We start from the raw sequence: 26937 nt of genomic DNA, 5'->3' as shown, positions 1-26937 counted from the left end.
AGAATTACAAAATCATGGAAATTAGGATTGGAGTGCAGCCCTCCAATTCAGCTTCTCTTTCTCCTCCTCAGTTCAAGTAAGGGTCAATTAAATCTGTTAATCTTGGTAAATACTTGCCTATTCTGTGACTCAGGTACCACAATATGAAGGTAATATAATATTACCCCACTGGCACTCTGGTAAAAATTACTTTTGAAGAGCTGGATTCAAGCAGAGTAGAGATTCTTTGATTTACATCATCTGAGTATCCTACCTATGTTACTTTCACCTTAAATTCACTGGTTGGGTACTATTCAGGGCTTGATTCATAGTATTTTAGCCACAAAGCTGACACACAGAAAAAACCTGAAAATTCACTGATTAAATAGCTTCAGTTTTTCCTCTGTTAGGCATCAGTACAGAACGTGTCTTCTCACTGCTGACATTATAATGTACCAGAAGAGTAGTCTGCACCTTCCCTAAACCAAAGCTGTGGGCTTGCTCTGAATTAAAAGTGCTGCCAAAAAGCAGAGGTGAACATTAAAGAGTGCATAAATTACATAATGTTCATATAGTTGGTATTGTAATACACTTCTTTGTTTTCCTCTCTCACTGATCTGGCTTAGACTAGCAGTGACTGAAAGTTATTGGTATCTGGTGGCTAATAGATGATCTCTGTCATGTTCCCATTGGGAAAGTGTCTGTATGCCAAAAGCACTATTCAAAATTATACCTTGTTCTTTTACATGTAATTATTCTGCCATAAGCAGCGCAACAGCTGTCAGCTTTATTAACACGCAGGCTCAAGGCAGTTAGGGAAATGTACCTCCCATCTGGAGAACAGAACACTTCAACCTTAACAAGGCTGCTAGAGGGACACCCCTGGAAACTGAAAGGCTTTGTGTCTCAGACCCCTTAAAAATCTGCTTTACTGCCTTCTTTCTCAAGAATGAGTTTAAACACTCCTCCATTAGGTCTCTGTATTACAGATCAAGTTTCCAGACATTTTAACCTGTATTTCACACCTTTAAGAAACTTCTTCCCATAAGTCTGCAGCAAATGACTGTTTAAAGTGCACCAAAATGAAACATATATGTATTGGGTTTGCATGGCAAGGTTTTGGCAGCAGGGGGGCTACAGGGGTGGCTGCTGTGAGAAGCTGCTAGAAGCTTCCCCCACGTCCGACAGAGCCAATACCAGCCGGCTCCGAGAGGGACCTGCCGCTGGCCAAGGCCGAGCCCAACAACAATGGTGGTAGCACCTCTGGAATAACAGGTTTAAGAAGCGGGGGGAAAAAATCCCTGCATAACAGCAACCGCAGCTGGAGAGAGAAATGAGAATACGTGAGAGCAATAACCCTGCAAACCCCCAGGTCAGTGCAGAATGAGGGGAGGAGATGCTCCAGGCATTGGAGCAGAGATTCCTCTGCAGCCTGTGGGGAAGACCATGGTGAGGCAGGCTGTCCCCCTGCAGCCCAGGGAGGTCCACAGTGGAGCAGATCTCCGCCTGCAGCCCATGGAGGACCCCACGCCGGAGCAGGGGGATGCCCGAAGGAGGCTGTGACCCTGTGGGAAGCCCATGTTGGAGCAGGCTCCTGGCAGGACCTGTGGACCTGTGGGGAGAGGAGCGCACGCTGGAGCAGGTTTGCTGGCAGGACTGGTGACCCTATGGGGGACTCATGCTGGAGCAGTCTGTGCCTGAAGGACTGCAGCCCATGGAAGGGACCCACGCTGGAGCAGTTTGTGAAGAACCACAGCCTGTGGGAAGGACTTACGTTGGAGAAGTTCATGGAGGACTGTCCCCATGGGAGGGACCCCATGCTGGAGCAGGGAAGAGTGAGGAGTCCTCCCCCTGAGGAGGATTGAGCAGCAGAGAGAACGTGTGACGAACTGACCCCAACCTCCATTCCCCATCCCCTGTGCTGCTGGGGGCAAGGAGGTAGAGAATTCAGGAATGAAGCTGTGCCCAGGAAGAAGGGAGGGGTGGGGAGAAGGTGTTTTAAGATTTGGTTTTATTTCTCATTACCCTACTCTGATTTGATTGGTAAAAAATGAAACTATTTCCCCAAGTCAAGTCTGTTTTGCCTGTGACAGTAATTGCTGAGTGATCTCTCCCTGTCCTTATCTTGACCCATGAACCTTTTGTTATATTTTCTCTCCCCTGTCCAGTGGAGGAGGAGAGCGATAGAGCAGCTTTGGTGGGCACCTGGCATCCAGCCAGGGTCAGCCCACCAGAGTCCTTTTTTGGTGGCCTGTATGGGGAAACCTATTTGTGTATTAATCCAAGGGTTGAATCTTTACATGCCTGGCTTTATTGAACGTTATTCTTTTCTTGCAAGTTGTATGACTCTGCTTTGCTTCCTGTTAGGGCAACAAAGTCCTACTGACCTCCTGCCTTCTATTCCTGAGCATCTCCTGATCAGCAGCTGCTTGGCTACTCACTCCCATCCTTCCTCTACAGAGGACTTTGCATAGCTAATTATTATCCTTTTCATCTCTAAGCTCTTAACTCTGAGAACTTTTTAACTTCTGGTGATTGCCAAAAGCATCACCTCAATAGTCCAGCCATTGTTCCCTTGAAGTTGTTTACCAGGATCTCTCATCTCTGACCATTGTTTAGTTTCCTGTTTGCACTTCCTAACAGCTCCTTTGAATTCAACCCCCTTTACTCATAAAGAATAACGTGAAACAGATGAAGTAGAATACAATTGCACCAAAAAAAAAAAAAAAAAAAAAGAGTAATCTTTTTAGTCTTCATAAATATTCATCAGGACTAAATTCACATATGTAAACTATGTTGTGTTTAGAGAAGTAACAAGTAGAATGTGAGATGCAGAAGGGAAGTTATGTACACGAATCTTTAATTTCATGGTGCTTTAGAGGTAACAACTCTGCAAGCTGACAAGCTGCTTAACGAACAGGACACCCACATGGGTGCAACGATACAAGCCTGATTAGACCTTGTTTCCAGACTGAAAGACCTACAACACCCAGACATAGACTGTGATTAACTAAAAGGATTAGATCAAATTTTGCAAAAGCCATCATACTTACACTGTCATTGCTTCCTTTGTTGTCCTCGTATTTTGTCTCTATATGAATGGAGAATTTAGGCAAAAATGAACACTGCAACAAAAGAAAGATGTTTGACATAAAAATCATGCCTTGCTTCATCAGCTGACATTCAGTACATCCTGTTTTTATCAGCTTTCTTATTTTTCTTCAGATTACTTCAAGGAAAAAAAGTAAATGTACACAGAACATAATAGCAAAGGTTTTTATGATTCTGAAGGGATGTTGAGATTCTAGCTAAAAGTTGAATATTATAATGAAGATATAAATAAATTACTGTAAGTACTCTGGAATAGCTAGATACAATAGTTTTCATGCTTGCTATTTGTAAGAGTACAAATGTCCTGAATGTCTTACTATAAATTCACTTCACTAAGATCTCGAGAGCAACCAGATATTCCTCATCATAGATTAGTCTATCCCCCATATAAAATAAGTCAAGGACACTTCACTAGCTGCAGGTGCTAACCAAATGGACAACAATGCTTTGATGCGTGAGGGTTTTTTCTAATTTTCAGTAAGAAATGAATTTTAGCATAATTTCCTATTAATGAAATTAAGATGGATTATGAGCTGCTGTGGAAATTCTTTTATACTAAACCCAAATCAATCTTTAGATAATAATGCAATAAAATTAAGAATGCACAAATATTTTTCTATTTAAGATAATATTTCTGTATTTTCCATGGGAATAAATTTATTTTTCTGCTGATTGCTTAATTTAGTTTGCTTATCAAGACTAGAATTTATAATACCAGACAACATAATTCCAGTTGAAAAAATATTTCAAATATCTTTCTTTAGCATTTTACAGTTCTTTCAAACCAGCTTTTCAGATAGGCAGATAGAGTAGCTAACAAACTCTGAAGGATACTAGATGAGCATCTTTACTACTAGTCATCAAGTCTTTTCTTGCATTAACTGCCAGTGAAACTGAAGTGCCATTTCCTTGTATGATGCATCACTAATACCCTATGGCAAAGTGTCTTTGTAAAGACTATGACTAATGTGCTGTACATACAGATTATACAATGAGGACATTATGATGCCTCAGTGTTCACGTTGCTGTTGGTCCAAGTTTGGACTTGATCAAATTCAGAGTTCTTCTAAGGGAGGGGCTGATGACTAAGAAAAGAGGTGATTTAGAGGGCCAACTGTAGTGCAACAAAATTGAAACGTGAAGCCAGCTCCTTTGAGACTGCAGAAAATATATTCCTGATTCCTTTGATATCACTCAACAAGTCATTGTTCAATCGTCTTCTGATCATAGGATATCTAGTATTCAACAAGCACATCTAGAATCAATCCCTGTTGAAAAAATGAGTGAGAAAGTTTTGCCAAAATAAGATTCTGGTGCCATAGAAGGCTTCTGGTCAAACTGTCTCGTCATTAACATAATGAAATACTCCCATGTTACATGTTGCTCCTGCAGATGCCCAGACCACACAGGCTTCTCTTCAGATCTTACAAATGTTTTACCTTTTATTAAAGATTTCTGTGGAGTAGCACATTTACGAGTTTCAGTCCAACCTAAACTGTGACTAGCTCTCAGCTATGCAACTTGTTCATTGAGTGAATATGTGGGAGGAAAAAAAAATTAAAAAAAAAAAAATTAGCAATATGCGGAGTGCAGGATGGAGCAAGTTCAATGACAGGTCTATTAGCTCCTATTACCTATATTTCGTGGGCAATTAAACATTTCCTATGTATACATCTCAGGAAGTGCCAGCTGAAAACATGTGATATTTATAAGCAGTCTGTCAGAACTGGGGATCTTGTAACACAGATTAACACCAAAAAAATCCAGATATTCTCTCAATTGAGGTTTCACTGTGTATCTCAGTATGTTCCCCCTATTCTGACAGACACCCAAAGACATCTGCACGCAAAAGCCTTGGCAAACAGTAGGCACTACAGGGAGAGAACTTGGGAAGGGAAAAAAAAAAGCCAAAGTTTGCCATAAGGTTCTAATTTTTACCTCAAAAATTAACCAAAAGTTGGAATGAACATCCTTGAACTACCTTTATGTTATCTGGAAGAAGAAATTAATAAAAGGGCTTGATTAAAAGAATTCCTCAATCAAATATTCCTGGAGTAAGGAAAGTTGTAAATGTGATGTTACAAAAAAATAGGGAATGACCCAGGAGACACAGGGATAGCACCATGTCCTAAAACAACGTTTGATGTCACTCAGAGGATTCATATTCAAATGGTATAAACCAACATTCTAGTTGTTTTTCGTGTTTGCAGGAGAACATGGAGGGTTGAAAAGTAAATGACCACTGGAGGTGGATTATGAAAAGCAGATTTAAAAAAAAAGTGTATAACCTAATGACAGACATCTACTGCACAGTTTTTCGAGCATTTGGAAAATAACTACATAGGTGCTAGGGTGCTAAAAACATGGGTTATTGATATCAGAAATTTAGTGCATAGCAGCCTTGTGTTTTACAAAAATGTCTATCTACAGGGGTTACGGTCCAGGTGTACAGAGCTCTTGCTGACAACAACCTAGACCTCTGCATATAGGCATCCTGTGGGAGAGCATCCTTGAGGAAATGAGAGGAGACTTTCATTTAATATTTTATCAGTAGTTACTAGTACTGCTTACTGAATTGCAGTAACTGGTACTGCACTACTGAGGACTCAATGCTTAGGTCTGAGCAACAGCTTTTAGAAACATTTTCACTGAAAATAATAGAGATGTATGCCGTACCACCTACGATATACTAATTGTTTAGAACAGTTGTTAGGAAGACACAGTTTACGAGCATCGTGTCTGCATATTTCAGGGTTGCTGCTCTAGGCCATGATTTACTTACATGTGAGTGTGTGTTAAGTATCTGCCCTTTGGATCTGAAGACCAAAATTTAATTTGCTTTGCTACACAATTACACAAAATCAACACTCCTTAAATAACATCTGGTAATTGATAAAAACAGAAAACAGAATGACATCAATGATCTATCACTAGCGGAAGAGTCATCAAGGCTATAATGCTTGAGCAGACCAAGTATCTAGGTCCAAGCTTTGTGAGTTTGCAAACTTTTAAGTTATGCAGTCTGAGTCTAGTGGTTTGTCAGAAACCTCAGTGGCTATGGAAACTGCTCTGACTGTGCTGACTTTAACAGCTCTGGGCAGTTCTCTCAGCTCTTTTAAGTAGTAGCAAGGTCCACCACAAGACTTGGTGCTGCTCTCATGGTCCCATTGTCAGGTTTGAAAACTCCATTGACAGGAGGAACTTCAGGATAGCATCTTCCACATTTACAGCTAACACCCTTACCAAAGCAGTTCCTCATCCCTGGTTCCGATTAAAGTATCTTTACTTATGATCTAACTATAGAAATTCAGGAGTTGTTGGATGGAGTACATTTTTCAATACTCAAAACCATTTTTCTTTATCAAAATAGTTGCCTTTAGGTCACAGTTTCAGGTACAGTGGAGGACAAAAATGCAAAATACAAAAAAATTTTGTGCTGTTGATTTGAAGCATGGCTACAGTTTCAGAGGAAATTTTGAATAAAGCCAAATGCCAGATTCCCTTTTTACCTTGCTATTAAAAAATACCCACCATTTTCAATCACTGTCTAGAGTTTACCAGCAATGAGTCAGATCATGATACTTTGAAAATGCAGCCGTTTCATATACTGAACTTAAGGCTACAGTAGGCTGCCTGTAGCACTTCAGCAAGCCACTGCTTGAATCTAGTTGTTTCCTGTGACCCAGAATCTAAACTCTAATTAAAAAAAAAAAAAAGATCTTTTAATCTTGTATTGCAAAAAAGAAACATTATGAAAAGACTAAGGATCTTCAAAGTATTATAAAAGAAGAATTGTAAGTGCCATTTACCTCGAGCCACCTCATTACAGAGCAGAAAGTCTTATTTTGCACAAAGCTATCAAAAGTCAACCTCCCTGTGTATTTAGTATAAAGGCAAGGACTATAACAATCTAATTGGAGATTATAAATAGTGACATGAATTTACCCCAAATGAAAACTAAAATTCACCAAAAAGTACTCCATTGCAAATACATCTCTCGGAAACTCAACTGACAGATAACCACTGTTTTAGCAGCTATGGGGGGTCTCACTGGCTTCCAGAAACACTTAGCAGGGTCCAAATTTCTGAACATTTCACAGAATGTGTCTCATGATTCATCAGCTGCACTCTGACTAATTGGCAGAGGGCTCTGGCAGAACCAGAAAACTGTTTATGCATCATTCAAAAGACTATTATTCATCATGCAAGAAGTTGTTGGGTTTTTCTCCCCTCCTTAAGTGGCTGCTTATTTACTTAGCTGGGGATTAAAAGTGTTATGCAACAGTCAGAATCAAACTTGGGAGTGAATGGAAGGTAATAAACCGTTTAGTAATTTTTTTAATTTTTTTTTCCTCCAAAGCACCACTCCCGTTCTGCTCTGCCTCCCCCGGGGGTGTGTGTTCTTCCAGCACAAACCTGGCAGCCGATCCATACACTGAGCACACGCAGGAATGTACAGGACAGTTTTCAGTTTTCCATCTCACTATCTCTACAGTTCGCAAGGTTCCTCTTTGAAAAAAAATAGTGGCCAATTGAATCTTTAACTTGAAATTACACTTAAATTCTACATAATAGGACAAAATCTTCAGAGTCCTACTGTCTTCAATTATAAGGTTTCTTTGTGTAAAGCTCTCAAAGGAGGCATCTTTTCTATTGTCACCTCCAGATTTTTTAGATGTGTTATAAACTCCTTAAAAATCTGTTATAATCCAGTACACTGTGACACTTAAAAACAAATAAGGAGAATATTCTGGATTTTTTTGTTTGTATGTTTTCTTAAAACTTTCTATGCTTGGCACTCCTTTTGGAAGAAACAGGAGAGGTGTAAGGCTCAAGACAGTAACCAGTGAAATAGCTAGAGCCTGTAATAGTAATCACCACACATAAGCATGGGTATTTCCAGATTAAAATAAAGTGAAATGAAAGCAGCATACGGAAAACACAGACCGCAGTTGCATTTTCAATTCACTACAGATAACCTCTTGAAAAACGAAGGGCCTATTTTTAGCATGATGATTGATTAGTGTTGCCATAGCAATAAGCAACACTTACAAGAACAGAGTAGAACCTAAGTATGCCAAAACACTTGCCAAAGTCTTAAAGAGACAGTCAAACACATATGGTGTTTTACAATCATTTTATGGGGAGGACTGTAAAAATAACCTTCCCACAGTAATTACGCCTGAGGTGGCTGCAGGAATTACTATAGTTGCCAGTAAATAGGGTGGAGAGAGGGTAACTGAGAAAGGTTTTTTTACCCTCTGTAACCCGCTTTGTATGACTGAGTGCTATTTCATCAATACCGTTTTAGCTAGTTTCATTTTCCATTTGGTTTCTTTCTGCAGAACGTTTGAAGAACTGCTAGAGACCTCATCATTGCACTTCACTTCTGCTCCTTGTGAACATTAATCCACAATCCTTGGGAGTTATTTTTGTACAGTAAAAATTAATCCCACTTTTTTAAGCAGCAGAGGCATATCCCCCTAAACCTTAACATTAAAGCCTGGAGAGGCAGACATTGCATGTAAATGTTCTCTCTGATCTCCCACCACTTTTCAGACTGATGATTTTTTTTTTTTAATATGGTCACTTATCCATTATTTTGGCAACACAGGTGGAACTGGATCCTTTACAGAGCAATCTCCATGGAGCCTAGAGGTAAAGAACACAGTAACTGCAATGAGATGAGACTGGCCAAGCAAAATTAGATTTTAATGGGGTAACTTCTAGATACCACATCCTTGTAACTCAAAATTTTTGGGCACTGTTTTGGTAGTCGGTGGGTAACAACAGCATTTCTTTATTGAAGATCAAAAACCCAGAAAAGACAAATGGAGTCCCTACTTCTCCTTAATAGGCAAAGGAGAAGTGGGCACTATGGGGTAGTGGAAGGTGCCCAGACTTACTGAGGCAGGAGGGAATGCCCAGCACAGCAAGGGGCAAGGAGGGAAGACAGGCAGACACATACGCACCAGCCCTGGAACAATAGGGGGCATTTATAAATAAGAAGGATGGATGGAATGGGAGGAGGGATGTAACATGGGAGATTGCCAATGCCTCTGGACAATGGTGAGGACAGACCAGAGAGAGGGAGGGAGAAAAATCAAAATCACACATGGGTATGGATAAGAAGATGTTGTCTCTACAGTTTATATGCAACAAGATATGTGAAGATAATATAGTGATGTCTCTACAGCATGTTTTAAATTAGAGTATTTCCTTCCGCTATTTACAGAAAGAAAAGAGTTTCTTTAATTGAATATTCAAAATTCTTTGGCAAATGGCCACCATGTTACTGACTACTTTCAGAATACTCTGGAAAGCACTGCATGGGAGCACACAGAGCTACTATGTGATACAGGTTACTTACTACACAAGCTAGCATCAATCAGGATGACAAAGCTGGAAGACAATAGATGGCAAGGGCTGAGCAGGGTGACGTCAGAATTTGGAAGATGTGACTCAATGAGAGGGAGGAGAATTTGGAAAGCAAGATAAGCACAGGAAGGTGGCAAAGAGCAGAAAAATTGCCTTTGAGCAGAAAGAGTAAGAACAATGCAAAAAAAAAAAAAAGGCTTGAAAATATGCAAGGGAGTTAAATTCTCATAAACAAGCTCAGAAAAAACCCTACAGTTTGTATTACATACAATAACTTGAAGATGAAACATTTGACTAACAAGTTGCCTCCAACCACTATGAAACTCAGCACTTATCTCTGTTTCTGCCTTCCCTTAGGATCTCCTTCTCTGATACATGGGAACAGTAACCCGTTTATTGAGGAAGATCACAAGTGAGAAGCAGTGTGCGCAAGTGAAAATGACAGTCCCATGAATCAGAGAGGGGTTTGCGTTGTTTTATAATAAGCTAGTGGTAGAAAAAAGGAATTCTCCCAAGCAGTTTGATTTACTCTGTTTCAATGAGATTAAGCTATTAAATGACAATACAAGTTTGCAGCTTTCTAAAAATATATTATTTGTTTCTTATAAATACTACAGAGGTCCTTCCTTTTGCTAGAATCTCTAAAGGAACCAAATATGTGTTTTACTAGAGTAATGTCACCAGTTAGCCTATCTTCTAAGTTAGGGGGTGAGAGAGGAAGAATTTTGGTAGTAACCTTGTATTAGGCCCTAATCCTGCAACACAGATTCTGTTGCATTTTTGATGCAGACTCTTCATATACTCAAGCTGGAGAAAGGTTTGTGCACCTTGTGATAGGTTACATCCAAATTTCAAGCACTAGTAATCAGATAAAGAGAACACAGGAAAAAAACTCTACAGATTCCTTGCAATGTTTACCTGAAACAACTTTTTTCCTTCTCAAGTCATCTCCTTATAAAAATAACAATTACAAAAACATTCCTTCCACATAATTTACTTTATGGATAAACTGGCAGCTGACTAAGTGAAGGACAAAACATGCCTGTTCTCAGAAGTAATCAGAAACCAGCAGGTCAATAATGGAACATTCAGCAACTATCACTCTGGGGCCTTGACACATACCAGATGAAATAATTTTATTTGCCTCAGTCATTTGCTGTAGAAGAATTAGTGTCATTGTGATCCATCATCAAAGGAATCATTGTCTCCTGCTTTCTGTTCCATAACTGTTTTTCATAAATATTTTGAATTTATATCCTACTCCTAAGTTAATTTAAGACATTGGCATGTTGAAATAATTCTCTTCCTCCTTGCAGAGAGTAAAACATGCCATTTTTAGTGTTTATTTTGCTTTATATACTTATAATTGTGAAACTAACAATTGGCCATAAATTATGCATTAAAAAAATGTATCCAGCTGTTTTTAAATTTCTGCCCCAGAACTGACGTATTGTTAACAACACTGAAGCTGTTCAGATCAGACAGCAAAACTATTTGAAATTACCTCTGGTAAACAACTGAACTGCACCTTCAATCTCAGAAGAGTTTGCTTAAATTCTGTTTGTATTTTTCCTAACCTATTTGTACTCCAACTTGATAGCTAAACTTCATTAGGCTCACTGTCAGTGTACTTTGATCATATTAATTTTTTGTACCATGGTTTAATCACCATACATTTCTGATTTGATTATTTGTTTGCTTGAGGCTCCTCTCTTCTTGTCCAGAATCTCAACTGTCACTTGAACAGGTCAAATGGATATTTGCTCTGTGCTGCTTATTGTCTAACAATATCCCAATGCAGGTGAAGAAATTTAGTTCTGTGCAATCCTTTTTTGTTTGGTTTGCAGTAAAGACAGGTTTGCTTTCTAGTTAATTATTTCCAACCTAGCTGGACAACCTCAGAAAGAAAATAAGAAAGCCTCCTGAAAGTTCATTCTTGTCCACATATCTAAGAATAGCGTAAATATTTTACACTAAAGATACACATTTGCAAATACTGTTACAAGCTGGCACATAAGGGTTTGTGGAGAGCTGCAAGGCATCTTTCCTCCATCCTCCAAGCGAATGAGGCTTCAGCCTGTCACTAGCAAAGGAATTCTTTCTAAAAGCCAGCAGCTAGCAACACCCATTCCCCAATAGCATGTGTAGCTTGACAGGAGGCACTCACCAGTACCCAAGTCCTGTAATCAGTCATAGAGTGGAAACCCTAGGAGTTACTTCTATAGGGCTCCCTTTCAGCTGTCTCCCAAATACAGTATCCCAAATTTATGAGCTTAACATCAACCTAATCACAATATTAAATGAATTTATGAATAAAAATTAAACATTTATTTTAGCACAATATCTTGTCAGGTTTCTAATTACAAGATCAAAACCAAAGCAACTCCTGTTCTAAGTTTAAGAGACTTTCTCACATACAGTTCTTAAGTAATGCCCTAGCCACTAAAACAAGGGTTTGAACTTTATAGAGTATCTTTTTCTCTACATAGTACCCCCAAACCTGGATGACTTCCTTTGGCTTCAGCTTCGAAAGTATTTTTTCTACTTCTTCCTCCCTCTCAATGTCAGCAGGAAGCTTGCAAAGATTAGCTCAAGCTTTGATACGGCATTTCTTGGGACATTACCCATGTCTCATCTTCCTGATAGGAAGTCTTTTGTATTGTAGTTTTAATGAGGCCCTCCTCCACAAACAGCATAGTGTAGATTTTAAAATGCTCTCCTGACATTACAATATTTCACATATTATACACTACAAAGGCATCACTTCTGCAATAGTTCTGTTAAGCTCATTATCTTAAGTGTGTCGTTTGCTTTACATATTATTAATACAGTTGTCAAGACTTGGTAGTAGACCTGCTGTTTGCTGTCAAATTTAGGGGTTTGCTGTGTAACAAATACCATTCCTTAAAGCAGATGCCATCATAACTGGACCCAGATTATAGAGTCCTAACATCATGACACTCTAATTTCCATTCCTGTTTTCATGCATCCAATCACTCTTGGCTTTTTATACCACCATTGCAGAGAACAATATTCTAGAAATTATTTTCAATGCCTGCCAAGCTTTTTTTCTTAGAAGATGTCCTAATTTCAGGTCCTTAAGAAGGACATATTTATGAAATCCATAATACTGCACAGGAAAACCAGACTGATGGAATTATTCTGCATTGAATCTCTGAATGCTAGTGTATATGCTTGAATGTAAATTCTCAACAGCCTTCATATTTTACAACTGAAAACCCTTAAGACTATCAGCAAGATTCAGTCTGTTGTTCACGTCCTCTTCCAAATCACTAACATACACTGAAATAGCACTACTGAGCCTTTAACATCCTTGCTCTTTATTTAGAGTGGAACTTACGAGGTTAAGTAAGGCGTGAACAAACTACATAGCAGTATGTACTTGACTTCATAAGATTACGCTTTATTTATCCAATGATTGGCCTACCTTTAGAAACAGTTTTCCTTGAAATGAGGCCGAATTTAATTCTTGGGACGTCCCAGAGATGCTTTGGAGGAAATTTACCATTTTTAAGAACAGGGTTTCCAAGCTATCTTGCATATTTTGGGCAATGTCTGTGGGTTTATTCTTTCTTTTAGAATTCTCTAATGAATATACAAGATCAAAATTTAGAGAAATATTCCAGACAGGGATAGGAATTATTCTCAGAGGTATATTTAACATTTTTATTCTAGATTCAACAGTTTGAAGCAAAGGCACTTTCTCTATTTCCCTTGAATATAATATCATAGTCTATGAGCTCTACTAAAATATATTTTAGATTTTTGTCTGAAGTACAGTCTCTTTAATCTCATCCCAAAATTTCTAGTTCTGTTTCCTTGCACCATGGTGAGTAACTAGTCCCCAAATCCCATAGGCAGTTATACCGTCACTAAGTGACTGCTTTGCCTACCTTCTATGTTTGTAGACCAATTTATTTTTTCTTTACAAGCCTCTTCAACCCTGCAATCTTTTTGCTGATGGTCTTGAACAACTCTGTAGCTGTATACCTTCTACAGACCTTCACCAAAATGTGTTCCAGGTGTTGTCTCATCAGATTAGATAAAGATCACCTCCTGATTCAAATTCTACGAGTACAGCGTTGCTGTTTGGTTTTAGATAATATATTGCATTTCAAATTCAGACATGTATTTCTGTCTGCTACCACCCCTTTAATCATTCCTACTTGTCTCTTTCGGTTAAAGAAAAAAAAATTGCAATAAAAAATCCAAACTGATTTTCAGTTAAAGAAAAAATATACAACAGAGTGTAAGTAACAGACATTGATGCAACATAGCATGTCATCTTCCCAGCCTAAGATTAAACCTGTTATCGAAGGGTAAACCCTTAATTAATGTAAACTGTGATAGGCCCTACTGAAGCTATCTTCCTACAAAAATAGCTAAGAATCTGTGCCCTCATTACTACTGTCCATTATGGGACATTTGGGTTTCCTCTGACAATCAAATGAATTTTAAACATGAAACAAAGCAGAATATGTAATAAGTATCTTCAGTACATACTGAAAAGCACAGTTTGGTACTTTGGATTTTTAAACTTAGTTATCACAGTTTCAACTCTAAGTCTCCAGCTTTCAGAGCTGAGCCCTTAAAACCCTTTATTTTTTCTCTTTCACATTTACCACATTAAAATATTTTCCCCCTCTGTACGCTTTACTGGTTTTAAAAAAACCTGCACAAACATTTTGAGCACTGCAGAGTTAAGAAAAACAAGTGGATTATGCTTTATCTGCAGTCAGAAGTTCAAACTAAATCAAGGCAGGAATTTCTCAAAGGCCCCTTCACCTGGAACATCCTCACCATCTCCTCCTCATCTTCCAAAGGCTGCTGAAAACTTACTGTATATTATTGAGGCCAGCACATTTAAAACAATTTTTCTCATGATTTATATGCTATATTTTGCCTTAGGTCTGCTAGAGGGAATAGTTGATTTTTCTGGGCACTGTGCCCAGATTATGTTTAATTTCGTCTACAAATTGTACAGTTTCCCAGATACTATACCAGAGATGAGCATTTTATAAGTTAATAAAACAATAAATAAAATAAAATATGTTCTCATGTCTCCACGTAATAACTGGAACCTTAAAAGCCTTGCCCTGTTTTATAGAAGCTTCTCTTTGTTATAGTCAGTGACTAAAAATAGATGAAATTATTTTGAAGTGATAAAAAAATAAGGTAAATAATTTATAGGATCCCCACAGAAATACTTGAAATTTAACCTTAAATTTCTTAAACAAATAGCTAAAATAAAGTTCCGCTATTGAATGCATTATGTATTAGTTATATTAAGAAGGAATCAGTTTGGATTCCACTACCATATTTCACATAATTATTCTATCTTTAGAATAAAAAGAGGAAGAAAAACTTACTGTGTATTCTGATTTCCAATTGTCCATTTGTAAAAAAAAGAATGATGAGAGAAAAGAAAAAAAAAGAAATGTGAAATAAAACAATGATGCAAGATCCTTACAGTAAACATACATTAATAATCAAAAAATTTGCTGATTTATATTTGACTGAAGTCTATGGGACAATAAAGGGTACACATCAGCACAGAGTCTAAGCACCTGATGTTTTCTTTGCAAGGAAGAAATTACATAGATACAACACTCCAGTTTTTACCTATACGTAGTCTATAATCTCTATTTCCTGATATCAGTCAACATAAGATGGAAAAATATATGCAGTTCAGCAAGAGTTGTTAAAGAAGCTTGGTATCTGTGGCTCAATATTTATCTCGGAGCTTCTGAAGATAAGCTAACCTATCCAAAAAGTACACATCAATAATAATTTCTGCTTTATTCCTTACCTGTGATTGTATAAGGATAATAATTCCAAGCCTTCTCTGTAACATAAAATATTTTGGGAACAACTGCTCTAGCCCAGCTAGGCAGTTTGCTGAAAATAAAAAGAAAATATAAAATTAGAGTATGTTCTGACTCATAAGTATTGTAGAAAAGAAGATACTTCCAAATGTGCTCATAATTTGACATGTGTTTCACAGGATACAGCAATACCTATACTTCACATCTCAGCTCATGACTGTGCATTCTGTCTCAGCTTTCTCCACATGCATATATGAAACCAAGTCTGTTTGTTCCCCTCTCAAAGCGAGCAATATGGTGCCAGTGCAATAACCTCTGATCAGATTTAAATTGAGGTTGCAGATTTCAAGAATTTATGGCCTCAAACCTTTGGTCTTGGATGAACTCGGCAGGTTAGACCATACAAGGTGTAACTGTTGCACAGTATCCTTAACCACAGGGAGGCACTCTCTAACAAGAGGTCATGAGGAAATATGTGATTTCAGTCCACTTCGATCCTGATTCCATTATTTCTTCTTAGAGACTGTTTCTTCTTCCTCTGTGTTCTCTGCTGGCACACGAACCCTTACATTCAAGTCACCTAGTGCGCAGTTTTTCCCACACTACCAACACCAACTCTTGAGTAGGAAGCTTTTATATTAAAATTAACAAATCACTCAAAACACTTCTGTGAGGCTGGTGGGTGGTATTAGTCCCATTTTGCTGATGGGAAAAGTAAATCACAAAAGTGAAGAGAATTAATGGAACCGATGTCATAGCTCAGACCTCAACCTGCCAAGAGAACTTACCAATGTGGTGGTACAACAGCAGTAGAATAAGAGATGAAAGATGTGGATACAGCACATGGAAAGATCATTAAAGGGTAATTAAATAATACTATGAAGGAGAAGGAGCATTTTCTTTACCATGGATTTTGTGTCTCTCATTTCCAGAGCTCTGGTCACCCAGGGTACCAAAGAAGTGATGAACAAACATACATTTTTAAAAAGAAGGCAAGGTCATGAAAATTCATCTTTCAAACCTTTCTTAATGACATCAATTGTAATCACTGAAGCTGCCAGTAACAAAGATGCAATACTAGTCACTCAAAGGAAGGCAGACCTTTGGAGACCACAAATAGCACTCTACTTCAGAGATTCAGTTAAAATTGTGTTAGTCTGGCAATACGTTGAGCAGATCACCCAGCCTAAGACTGAATCTTCACTGAACTAAAGTAGATGCTTTCAAACATCAGTTTCCCAAGTGTAAATGTTTGAAACAGTTATGTTTAGATAACTGTGTGCAGAAAGTAAATTACCTTTCCATATTAGCAAATTTCTGAGGAAAATACAGTTTGGATCACTAAGGCTTATTTAACCATGATCTAGCTACACATAAACTTTGTATTTGTCCAGAGGCAAAATGCAGATGTTAGTACATTACCTAAAGATTCAAAGTCAAGTGCGTTGACTTTTGCTCTTTGATGACATTGCTCAAACCCAGATTCTTTTCTTTACATAAACCTTTTTGTGTACAGTCTTTTAAGCCACATTTTACATACTGCATAAGACTTCACTGTATCAGATCTTTTGTCAGCCTCTGTCAGTGTCTTTTTATGACTATCTCTCTGCTCCCTCCCTTACCCCTGCTAAACTTCACTCTGATGCCTATTAAACAATAAATACCAGAAGATGAGATTTCAGCTTCTGAAAACAATGCTCCAGCAGGAGAGAAGAGGCAGTGAACAATTCTGAATGTAACTAAAGCTTACACTGACACTAGAAAATTTTACTAGTAATATCTTTGTTAACATAAAACTGCTCATTTTGCACTTTTTGTTGTTGTTGTTATTGTTGTTTTTAGGGTATTTGCCTGTCTACCTATCTTCGTTGGTACAGCACTTCTCCAAAGCAAATAATTTTATGAGCAAAACACACTTTATACTCAGAGTTGCCAGCAAGTCACAGTCTTAGACACACATTAATTATTCCAAGGGTCCACTCAGAGAAAGAAAGTACAGCATTTCTATTTTGGCAGCACAGGTGTCTGTGGATCACTTTTTTTTTTTAATTTCTTCCTTCCCCAGATGAAGTTCAGTCTTTCAGCACACAGGGAGGAAGTGTTTCTTAAACGCAGTCCAGCTGAAACCATTGCTAAGCAAGAAGACCCTCTGCAAGAATTAAAGTATTATCAGGCAAGAAAAGATAAATGAAAATAATGCACAAATCTTTCCAAGAAACCATCACTGAAATATATAAACTCAAATTTCTTCAGGAGAGATCAGTACAGAGCAAAATAAAGTGAAGCAAAGCTAGCAAGTTTATTAGGGCGGTGGACCCTGGAAGAAGAAAAGATGGGGGAAAGAACTGTACTGGTGTAAGGAGTCCTGTTCATCAAGGAAGGCAGGCAGAGGAGAAGTTTTCAGATCATCTTGTATGGCAGCATGTCTCCTTGAACGAAGACTCCCAGAGAGATCCTGGCCTCTCAGCAACATCCATAGTCGCCTGAAAACCTGTTGATCCTTTCCACAAAGCTTTAATAGTACTGAAATATCTGGTAGTATTGTGACACCAAAACCAGATTCAAATAGCAAATCTGATGACGATTATCAAGGAGTATTCATAATTATCATTAAACTCAACGACCCTGACTTCAAACATCCACCGGTTTTACGTAAACTTCCGAAGTTGTAGACACACAGATCTTCTTGGTCAATGTTCGTACCTGTCTTTGGGTAAGAGATCCTTTGTTCCATTGCCTGCACTACCAGAAAAAACATGCTTCCTAAGTATGTCTTGTATGTGCTTTCTAGGACACAGCCCTTGTGATTATTCTGAATTACCCTAAAGTGGTAATTCTGAATATGCTCTTCAGTGCTTAAAGCCTTATCTCTTTTTAACATGAAGGAAAGAAATATCCAGAAACATTAAAAACCCCACAACTTCTGGGAGCTCTACACATTTATTGATTTTTCCCAGGTCCTGTATCTAGCCTGCAAGAGAACAGAGTTACAATCATAATAATATTAAAAGTTGGCAACATATATATTAGTGGACTCGTGTGTGTGTGGGCACGTGCAACATTACTGGTGATTCAATTTAGCCTGATTTAAGGCTAGATATGTCAGGTTTGCAGCGGAGTAACTTGCAATGTAGAAGTAATAGCTATAGTGTTTCTATTCCCACTACGAAATGCTGCAGAGCATAAGTTTAATAAAACGAAGCAGGCCCAGGGGAACAGAAGAGCTTCAGAAAAGCAGTAATACTCAATTAGATCAGCAGTAGTAAAAATGGGAACAGATTGAGCAATATATTTCATAGGACACAAACATATATATATAAAACCATCTCTGATCTGTGAGTTTTGAGGTTTTTTTGGGGGTGGGGTGTCTGTTGTTTCTGGTTTTTAGTTTTTGGCTTCCCTCCCCCAATTTTGGAAAACAAAATGACAAACAGTTTAGGGTAAAAGAAAAAAGTTCTGATTTTCAATACAACCTTAACTTAAAGTTATAATTCTTTCTCTTGGAAAAGATATTCTACAAGAAATGACAACTAATCTCTCTATTTCAAGCCACTGATCTATCCCACCCTCCATCTTCCTGCAGCTACAAGGAAGCAACATGTATTCATGGGAACATATTCTACTTGAAACAGAAAGGCTATTGCCTAGAAGGGGTATTCCTTCAAAATTTTATTGCAGCCCATTCTGAGAGAAACAGTTTTATTGCACTTGCCTGTTGAGATAGACACGTTTTTCTGTTAGCTGACCATTGCCATGGTTTGGATCTTCATAGGGTTCATTCTGCACCACTTCCACACCTTCACCTCTGTCACTTTGCTCATGGCTATGCTTGCTTATCATGTACAGCTGTCCAATTCTGTACTGCAAAGCAAAATCAAGAACAATGTATTAGCTTTATGTAATACACATGTATGCAAAAGCCAATGTCATACAATGATACAGCAGTACGTGCAAATAAAAAGGTAGTTCAAGGGCAAGAACAGTATTTTGCAGTTTCATTTAGATCTATGAGTCAGGGTCCTCCTGCTATCTTATTAAGTCCAGGGTGTCAATTGTAGAAAAAAATAACAAAACCCATGTGTATACGTTTGTAAAGAATCAGGTCAGTCCTTTACTTTTTTTACTATATTTGTAAATATGTAAGTTAATAATAGATGAACAATTAATCTACTGCTTCCATGTGCTGGCATGCAAGGGGATTATAACCAGCAGGTGAACTCTAAAAGTTCTGTGGGAGACAGGATTCCCCTGTCATGCCAACATGTGCCAAATAACAAAGCCCTGCAAAAAGATTCAGGATAGCTACTGCTGATTTGCAGAAATAGGGGTACCAGCTCTTAAGAAAAAAAGCTATGTAGACTCTTTAAGTCCTTCAGAAAAGAAGTTGGAGATGAGTGATTTGGCAATATTATTAAAATTAATTTAAGCACTTAATTTATCCTTTTTCTATAGGCTCTTGAGTTACTTAGGAAGTCAAAACCCAGGAGGGTTGACCCAACACTGCTATCACAGAAAAATAAATTGTTGTACTGGCAATTGATTTTTTTTCCTCTGTATGTCTGCATCTACACTAGGGCTTTTGCCTCCAGAGAAATATAACAAAAAGTATATCCGTGAACCTTCATTAGCAAAGATTTTAGAGTAAAATTGTACTTTTCCATGCATTTTCTGGTCTGAGATTTTATTCTCATTTAAGTCCTTTCCACATTCTTAAACGTACTATGGTTCTTACAACAAACTGTCTTTGGACCTATCCAGTTTTCTCCATTTGGATCCCTCTCTCCCCGGGAGTATATTTAGGCATATACATGCTAATCACTTCAATCACATCAATCACTTCAAATACAAAGAACAACCTGTTAATTTAGAGAATGGCTGAGCTACTACTACACAAGCTGCCAAGTACTAGCTCAGCATATGCAAACAAAAGCATAGTGACAGTCTGACCTCAGAAAACTCTACGAGATTCTTGTGGTTATTACATATTATAAACAGCAATCCTATCACATACTTTTAAAAGCCCCAAAAGCCCAAATCAAAAGAGCAATTAGCTGGGGGGAAAAAACCCCAAACCATCACAAACCTTATTAACAGCTACCAACAAGAGAGTCTTACTAAACAAAATGATAAGGAATAGGATCATGGAGGGCTCCCTACAGAAGTTCTTATATTCCACATAACCCCTTTTCATTGCCCTGCAGCAGGCAGGCCACAAGGTGAGAAATTTAGAACTTGCATCTTGCAGGATCATTTGCTTAGAGGACAGGGATTTCCCTTCTCCTAGCACTGAATGGACACCTCCTCCTTCCTTGCCAGCCACACACAACAGCGAAATGAAATTATTTGCATCAAAAAAGCGCCTTTCAGCTGATAATTTGAAAGTACTAAAAATGCCTCAAGTTTATAAAAAGGTTCTTTAGGGGCAAAAGGGTGCTCCAGGGGAAGGATGATGTACCTTGGATCTATTTTCTTTTCCTCTACCTAATTAGGTAATTTCAGTGGATTTTTTTTCCCCCATTACTTTTCTTCAAACATCTCCTCACAGTGAAGAACATAACCCACTCTTAAAACTTTTTGGAACTAGTAAAAAAGAGGACTAGGGGGAAAAAAAACCCCAAAGCCAAAACCAAACAGTTATTTAGTTATCATAAAACCAGCAAATATCTTGTGAGTCAGGTCAATTAATTGTGTGACCCTTGTAACATTTGAAAAATATTAAATCTCTACATAAGTGCCAGCTATGCAAATTAGAACTGCCTGGAAATTTCAGCATTACGCACATATTTCTTCCTCTCCTTTCTACTCATAACTAAGAGAGGATTGATGGCTTTTTTTTTTTTAATTAGAAAGATCATTTTTTCCTCTTTATATCCTATATAACTTCAGAGAACCTGCTCTCCCACTACCTAGAAATATTCCTAAGACATTCACTAAAATGATGAGTAGAATAATGCTATTTAAACAATCTGATGCTGGCACTATCTCCAGACTATGTATTCAGCTTTCTCATCTCTGGTACCTCTTTCACACAAAATGTCCCTGTTTAAGAGATAAGTCCTAAAATTATTTTTCTTGCTAATCATCTACCTTAGTCTCTACTGAATCCTGTTTTTCTCTGTCTCACCATGTTTGAACATTTTGTCCTAATCTTCAAGGCTCTGAAGGGCTGCAGTGCTCACACATACCTTTTAACTAGTTCAATGAACAATTGTCTTCTCTTTTTCACTAACAATAAATGAAAGCAGTGGTACACAAGCAAGGTAAAGTTTGTGGACAGAGGTAGTATATTTTATTTGATCAGCTAGTACAGTTGGAAAAAGGAGAACTTTCAGGCACATGAAGCTGTTCTTCAGGTCTGAAATCAAAGCAACATACTTCAAAGCTGAATGCAAGTTGCAAAAAAATGCTTTGCTTTTAATTAGATATGTATCAATTAGACCACCTGAGAGTAAAGATGCTTACTGCCTGTGGAGTGATAAGGATGTTAGAAAGGAGGAAAGGTGATAAGGTGCTTATCTTCTAATGGAAAGAAAGAGATCAGTAATTTATAGCCTGTGGAACATGAAAAGGTTAGGCGAGCAGAGACAATTTGCCATAAAGCCAATATTTCTATTGAGATCTCTATTGAGATTTTTGTTATCCCATAAAGTTATGGCTTTTAGTTGCCATTGACATCTCTGAAAAGTGTTTCATAATTGCACATATCACTGCATGCTTTGATTTCCTACTTTCATGTACTCCATTGCAATTTTGCTCTCAGTTTTAATGGTCAAATACAGACATCTCAGTTTCTGCTGGAAATATTGGCTCAGAAACATCAAAATGAATGTATGTTCACACTGACAACTAACAATGGGGTTGTACTAAAGCATTCATTTGCTCCAGCTTCATGAATCAGAGATATCCACCTATATCAACACCACATGTTTTTTTAACAGAGACTTGCTCTTTCATGGACCCGTACTACCATAAAACGCTAACAAAATATCACATCACAAAGACTGTAAATCAATCTGAGTACACGGTTAAGAGTGGCTAAGATGCATACCCGTTGCACTCTTCAGATGATGATCGGTGTTGTCAAGTAGAAATTGCTTTACAGATGTTGCACAGTTAGTGCTTCAAGAAAGGTTCTACGTCTCCAATGAGACTCAAAATCACCCACACTCCAATTATACCTAAGATCTCACAGAAGGTATCCAAGGCAGCTCAGTGTGGTGCTTCTCACTTGGGAGATGCTGAAGAAAACAGAAGGCACCGTAATTGGTGCTGGACAGCTCTTCTGTAGGAATCCTACTGCTATGATGTAGCAGATGATGACTTTCCATACCTATCAATCTGACACCAGTCAACTGGAAATATCCACCTTTCATAACTATCGAAATGACTGTGCAGTCCTGCTAGAAAGCAGCTGTATTCTGCAAAAGAAATGTACTTTCACATGTACTTTAAAGAAGCTAACTTAGCTCCTTTGTGCACTATTCATTTGTTTTTATCTAGTTTATAAAATTTTAGTACCATTTTAGAGCAGGATGAAAAAAGAGTTAACTTCCAGAATTACAGCACTTTACTAAATCAGAGAGTACACAACTCTTATTTCAGATAAAATAATTTTTTTAAAAGTGTATGTTTATATTTAGAATCATAGAATGGTTTGTGTTAGAAGGGACCTTAAAGATTATCTAGTTCCAATGCTCCTGCCATGGGCAGGGACACCTTCCACTAGACCAGGTTGCTCAAAGCCCCATCCAACCTGGCCTTGAACACTTCCAGGAATAGGGCTTCCATAACATTTACATGAATAAAATTTACATGAATAAAATCCAAAGCAAAGATGTGTCTTTTAGAACTTGCTGAAATTTAAATGCCTGGAAAAAAGTCACAGCTTTTTCTAAGTTCCTATCAATATTGTGGAGAAGTAACACTTAAGAAACATTTTACAGCAGTAAACAATATTCATTATTCCTGCAAGGGTAAACTGATGAGCCACTATTATTTATGTTGCTCTATCACAATCTGAATTTCCATGTTCTTAGCTGTAAAACAATGTTCCAAGACCTTATACTGTTTCAAGGAAGACAGTCAGTAAAATTTCATGCAGTGGCACCTGATCTGAATTTGGTTCTGGAGAAAAGCTCTTTCTTTGAAAATTCTTCAGTTTAATTGGGGAAAATTTCTTTAATATCAAAGGAAAAGCTTCAATAAACAAATGCACTGAATGTGGAGTTAGAGATTTCTAAGGATATTGCTACGTAGCTTTTGTAGTAGACTTGATGTTTCTCAACTCCTAATGAGTTAGACATTGTCTCAGTGGTGACTTCTCTTTTCCTTCAACAGGCAGATGGTGTTTGCCTATTGGGAGTTTAGTCATACAAGCAGCAAGGTTTATGTTAGCAACAGCATAATGACGGTCAATCTGATTTTGTTTGAAGTTGTAAGTGAGACCAGAATAACTTTTTTGGTGTTTTTGAGATAGAAGGAAAAGAAAAGAAAAGGGGGGTGTGTGGGGTGGGGGGTGAGGGAGGGGGAAGAAAAAAAAGAAAAAAAAAAAAGAGGTCCACCCTTACACATCTTTCATTTTTAAAACTCCCATTGTCTTCAGCAGAAGCTCCTTCTTGTACAAACAGGTCTGAACTTTTTTCAGCTTGACTGACTATTCCTCAGTTTTTGATCTAATACTAGTCTTAGAGCACAACCTCTCAAACTTCATGTGAAATGTAAAAAGTAACATTCTCTCAAAGGAGAAATTATGCCAAAGCTATCCATAATCTGAAATTTTTATACCATTCCTTGAAGTTCTTATCTGAACGCTCACAGAAGATATAACAGATTTATCACTGGCTTCAGCTTATATGGCAATTCTCATATTCAAAAGAGTTGTTGAACCCTTTCATCTACATTTACTTTTCTATAACTAGACTAAACCATCAGGGATGGTGCTGCCATTTCAATTTATGCAATTTATTGTTCTAAGTCAGTAGTGAGATCCCTCCCTGCAGTTAGAACCTGGAGTCCAGAAGATGCCTAATGTCTTTTATACCTATTAAAGGTAATGATTGTTCAGCACACTGCATTTTGACAATGGAAAGTATTTTTCACACAGTGATTCATGCTAAAACATGCCAGTGGTTTCTAGTCTTGTCCTCAGAAAACTGCAAAGGTAAAACAGGGAAAAAAGAAAACCAGCAACAACTAAACTGAAACAGATCTGTACTTATGCACAAATATGCTCCTTTGCAGAGGCAGATATAAAGGGCAAAATCCTGCCTCCATTGATAGCAATAGGTGTTCTGTCATTGACCTCAATTTCATAAAGATTTACTTCTAGCAAGAAAATATAATGAATCAACCTCATCATCAGTTGTATCTGTCTAGCTACACTGAATCCAAGGACATTGATTATAGCAAAATAGTAGCAATTTGATTAAGGAATTCCGATTTATAGAATGCCGTCTCATTAACAGAAAACAATCTTAAAACTGACTGATATGTTTCTGATTTATTTTCAAGTCGTAGTCTTTGGAAGACTGTATGAGCTCCTTGGTGAATGTGTTCCAAGACTTCATTTCAGGCAAGTTTTTTACTAAAATGATTAATAGGAATATTATTCAGCACTTGTATAATAATTTCCATGTTTAGAATTATTTAAAACACGTTCTGATTACTCCTCAAAGTACCACCATGAGACAAGCACGGTGATCCTCAGGTAAGTAACTTGTCCAGACTTGCATAACCTGTCACTCCAAGCAATCTCTTAACAGCAATTTTACAGAGATATTTTATGTCTGGAATAACTTGTTTGAAAACATACTTGCTTGAGTAAATATCATTGTTTAGGAGGTTACACTGAAGTTTCCTGTTGTGTGTTTTGTTTTTACGTTAGAAAGCATCGTTTTCAGGTCTCGATCAAGACCTAAGCCCCGCATTGTCATAAATATGAAAAGTTTACAGTTAGGTATTGAAGACAGGCAAAGAAAACATTAGTCTTATATCTGATTAATTGAAACAGAAATTAGTATCTCAACCTTAAAAAAAGATGTCTGTGATAGAACAGGGAATTCAGCCTCAATCTAGTGATTTCTAGCTCAGTGTTTTTACCACAAGACACATTTGTAATTTTTTTTAAAAAGTCTAAACAGTAATTACTTAAAACAGAAGTGGTTTCTCTTATCTCACTCAATGACTATAAATCCTTCATGCTATTATTGTTATTAGACGTCATTCCGTCTGCCTTCTGAAATGGGTGAAGCCTAATGCATCCTTGTGCTCATCTGGAGGTTAAAGTAGGGTCCTCGCACGTGTGCAATTACAACACTGGCTGATAGAGCACCAAGATTGTGCCTTCTGATCACCATACTTGTGTAGATGATGATTCATAGCTATTAAGAATAATTTAGAAAATCTTTTGCATGACACAAGCTCCAGGTTCTGACAAGGTGATTTCTTTTCCTTGTTATTAACATTCCTAGATTGGTTTTAACTAGCATAAAGGAATGCACAATGTGCTGGTATTTGATGTTTCATGTACTGGGGGATTTGTGGGCTCCTACTTCGCCTGCTTTCTGAATCAGGTTTTTGATTGTTTTGGTTTTGTTTCAGTTGGACTTCAGGCTTTCAGAGCTACTACTTTGCAAGCAATATAAGTGAATATCTCCTTAACCACCACCTCAAGGTTTTAAGGCAGGACATGGCTATGGAGGGAAATTAGTCAGACTTGTAATCATTGAGGAGTTAGAAAACCTTTTGCCACCGAAATAATCATTCTCTTTGCCTAGATAGCCATGTGCAGGAAGAAAATAAACTAATTGTAAATTTGAACTTGAAGTCTCTCTTATGCAGCATAAATTACCAGTGTGAAGGTAGCAGTTTATATTTCTAAAATAGTTATTTTGCTGATAAAATAACCACATTGTGGGCTAGGGTCATGTGAAAAGAGTACTGGAGTTTTTGACTGCTGGGAAAATCTGCAAGGAAAGCATGAAGAGTAAACAGAGAATGCAGAAAGGGTGTGTTCTTATAGCCCGGTGTAGTGCCTTACAGAGATACCCAGACTACCACCTAATCCATATTAAGCCTCCTTTAGCATGGCTGAATAGCAGTGTGGAGTCTACACAAATACATTATTTGACTTACAGTTTCTAAGGTAAGAAGTTTAGAACAAACTAGGCACCTTTGCACTGCATTCCGCTTGCCACGTAGAAACATCCTAAGCACAAAGAAGTTTTTATGAACTGTTATTTTAAACTGGCTGTTCCTGAAGCATAAATATGAGAAAGTAGCTCCAGAAGCAATGGTAGCTGTCTAAATTATTGTCTTAAAAAGCAAATCTCTTTTTACCTATAGAAAAGGTCAATCAACCTTCTGAAACAACAGAAGGATTGACTTGTAACAAGAAGGAATAACACCAAAAATGTACACAACTGACCTTATCTAATTACAGATTATTAGTGCAGTGCCACAGATAAGTGAGTGCCATAGTTCCAAGTGTCATTTTGTCTTTAGGTTTAAACATATTAGAGGTGTAGTCTGTCTTGAAAATCAGTTGTAGGAAGCATCTGAATTGAATAAGGCAATACAGAAAAGCCCAGCAATGAGAAAAAATGTGCACAGAAGAAAGAGAAGC

At 37.7% G+C, this 26937-nt stretch overlaps 1 protein-coding gene across 3 annotated transcripts in view; it reads right to left on the bottom strand.

The window, feature by feature from the left end:
* PITPNC1 (phosphatidylinositol transfer protein cytoplasmic 1) overlaps nt 1-26937 on the bottom strand; it is an 88233-nt gene that overhangs the window by 31119 nt on the left and 30177 nt on the right. The window contains exons 2-5 of one of the 3 annotated variants that reach the window (XM_075044264.1): nt 19027-19175; nt 15299-15387; nt 14859-14866; nt 3033-3104 (exon numbers count right to left, since the gene is read on the bottom strand). In XM_075044264.1, coding sequence (XP_074900365.1) covers nt 3033-3104; nt 14859-14866; nt 15299-15387; nt 19027-19175 — 318 coding nt within the window. Of the gene's footprint in view, nt 1-3032; nt 3105-12916; nt 13258-14858; nt 14867-15298; nt 15388-19026; nt 19176-26937 lie in introns of those variants that run through there. The other 2 variants (XM_075044261.1, XM_075044262.1) reach the window with 2 other exon arrangements.

The sequence above is a fragment of the Buteo buteo genome, chromosome 13, assembly GCF_964188355.1.
Source record: "Buteo buteo chromosome 13, bButBut1.hap1.1, whole genome shotgun sequence".
Lineage (NCBI taxonomy): Eukaryota > Metazoa > Chordata > Aves > Accipitriformes > Accipitridae > Buteo > Buteo buteo.
The sequence above is the reverse complement of the archived record's forward strand: the minus strand, read 5'-3'. Positions and strand labels throughout refer to the sequence as shown.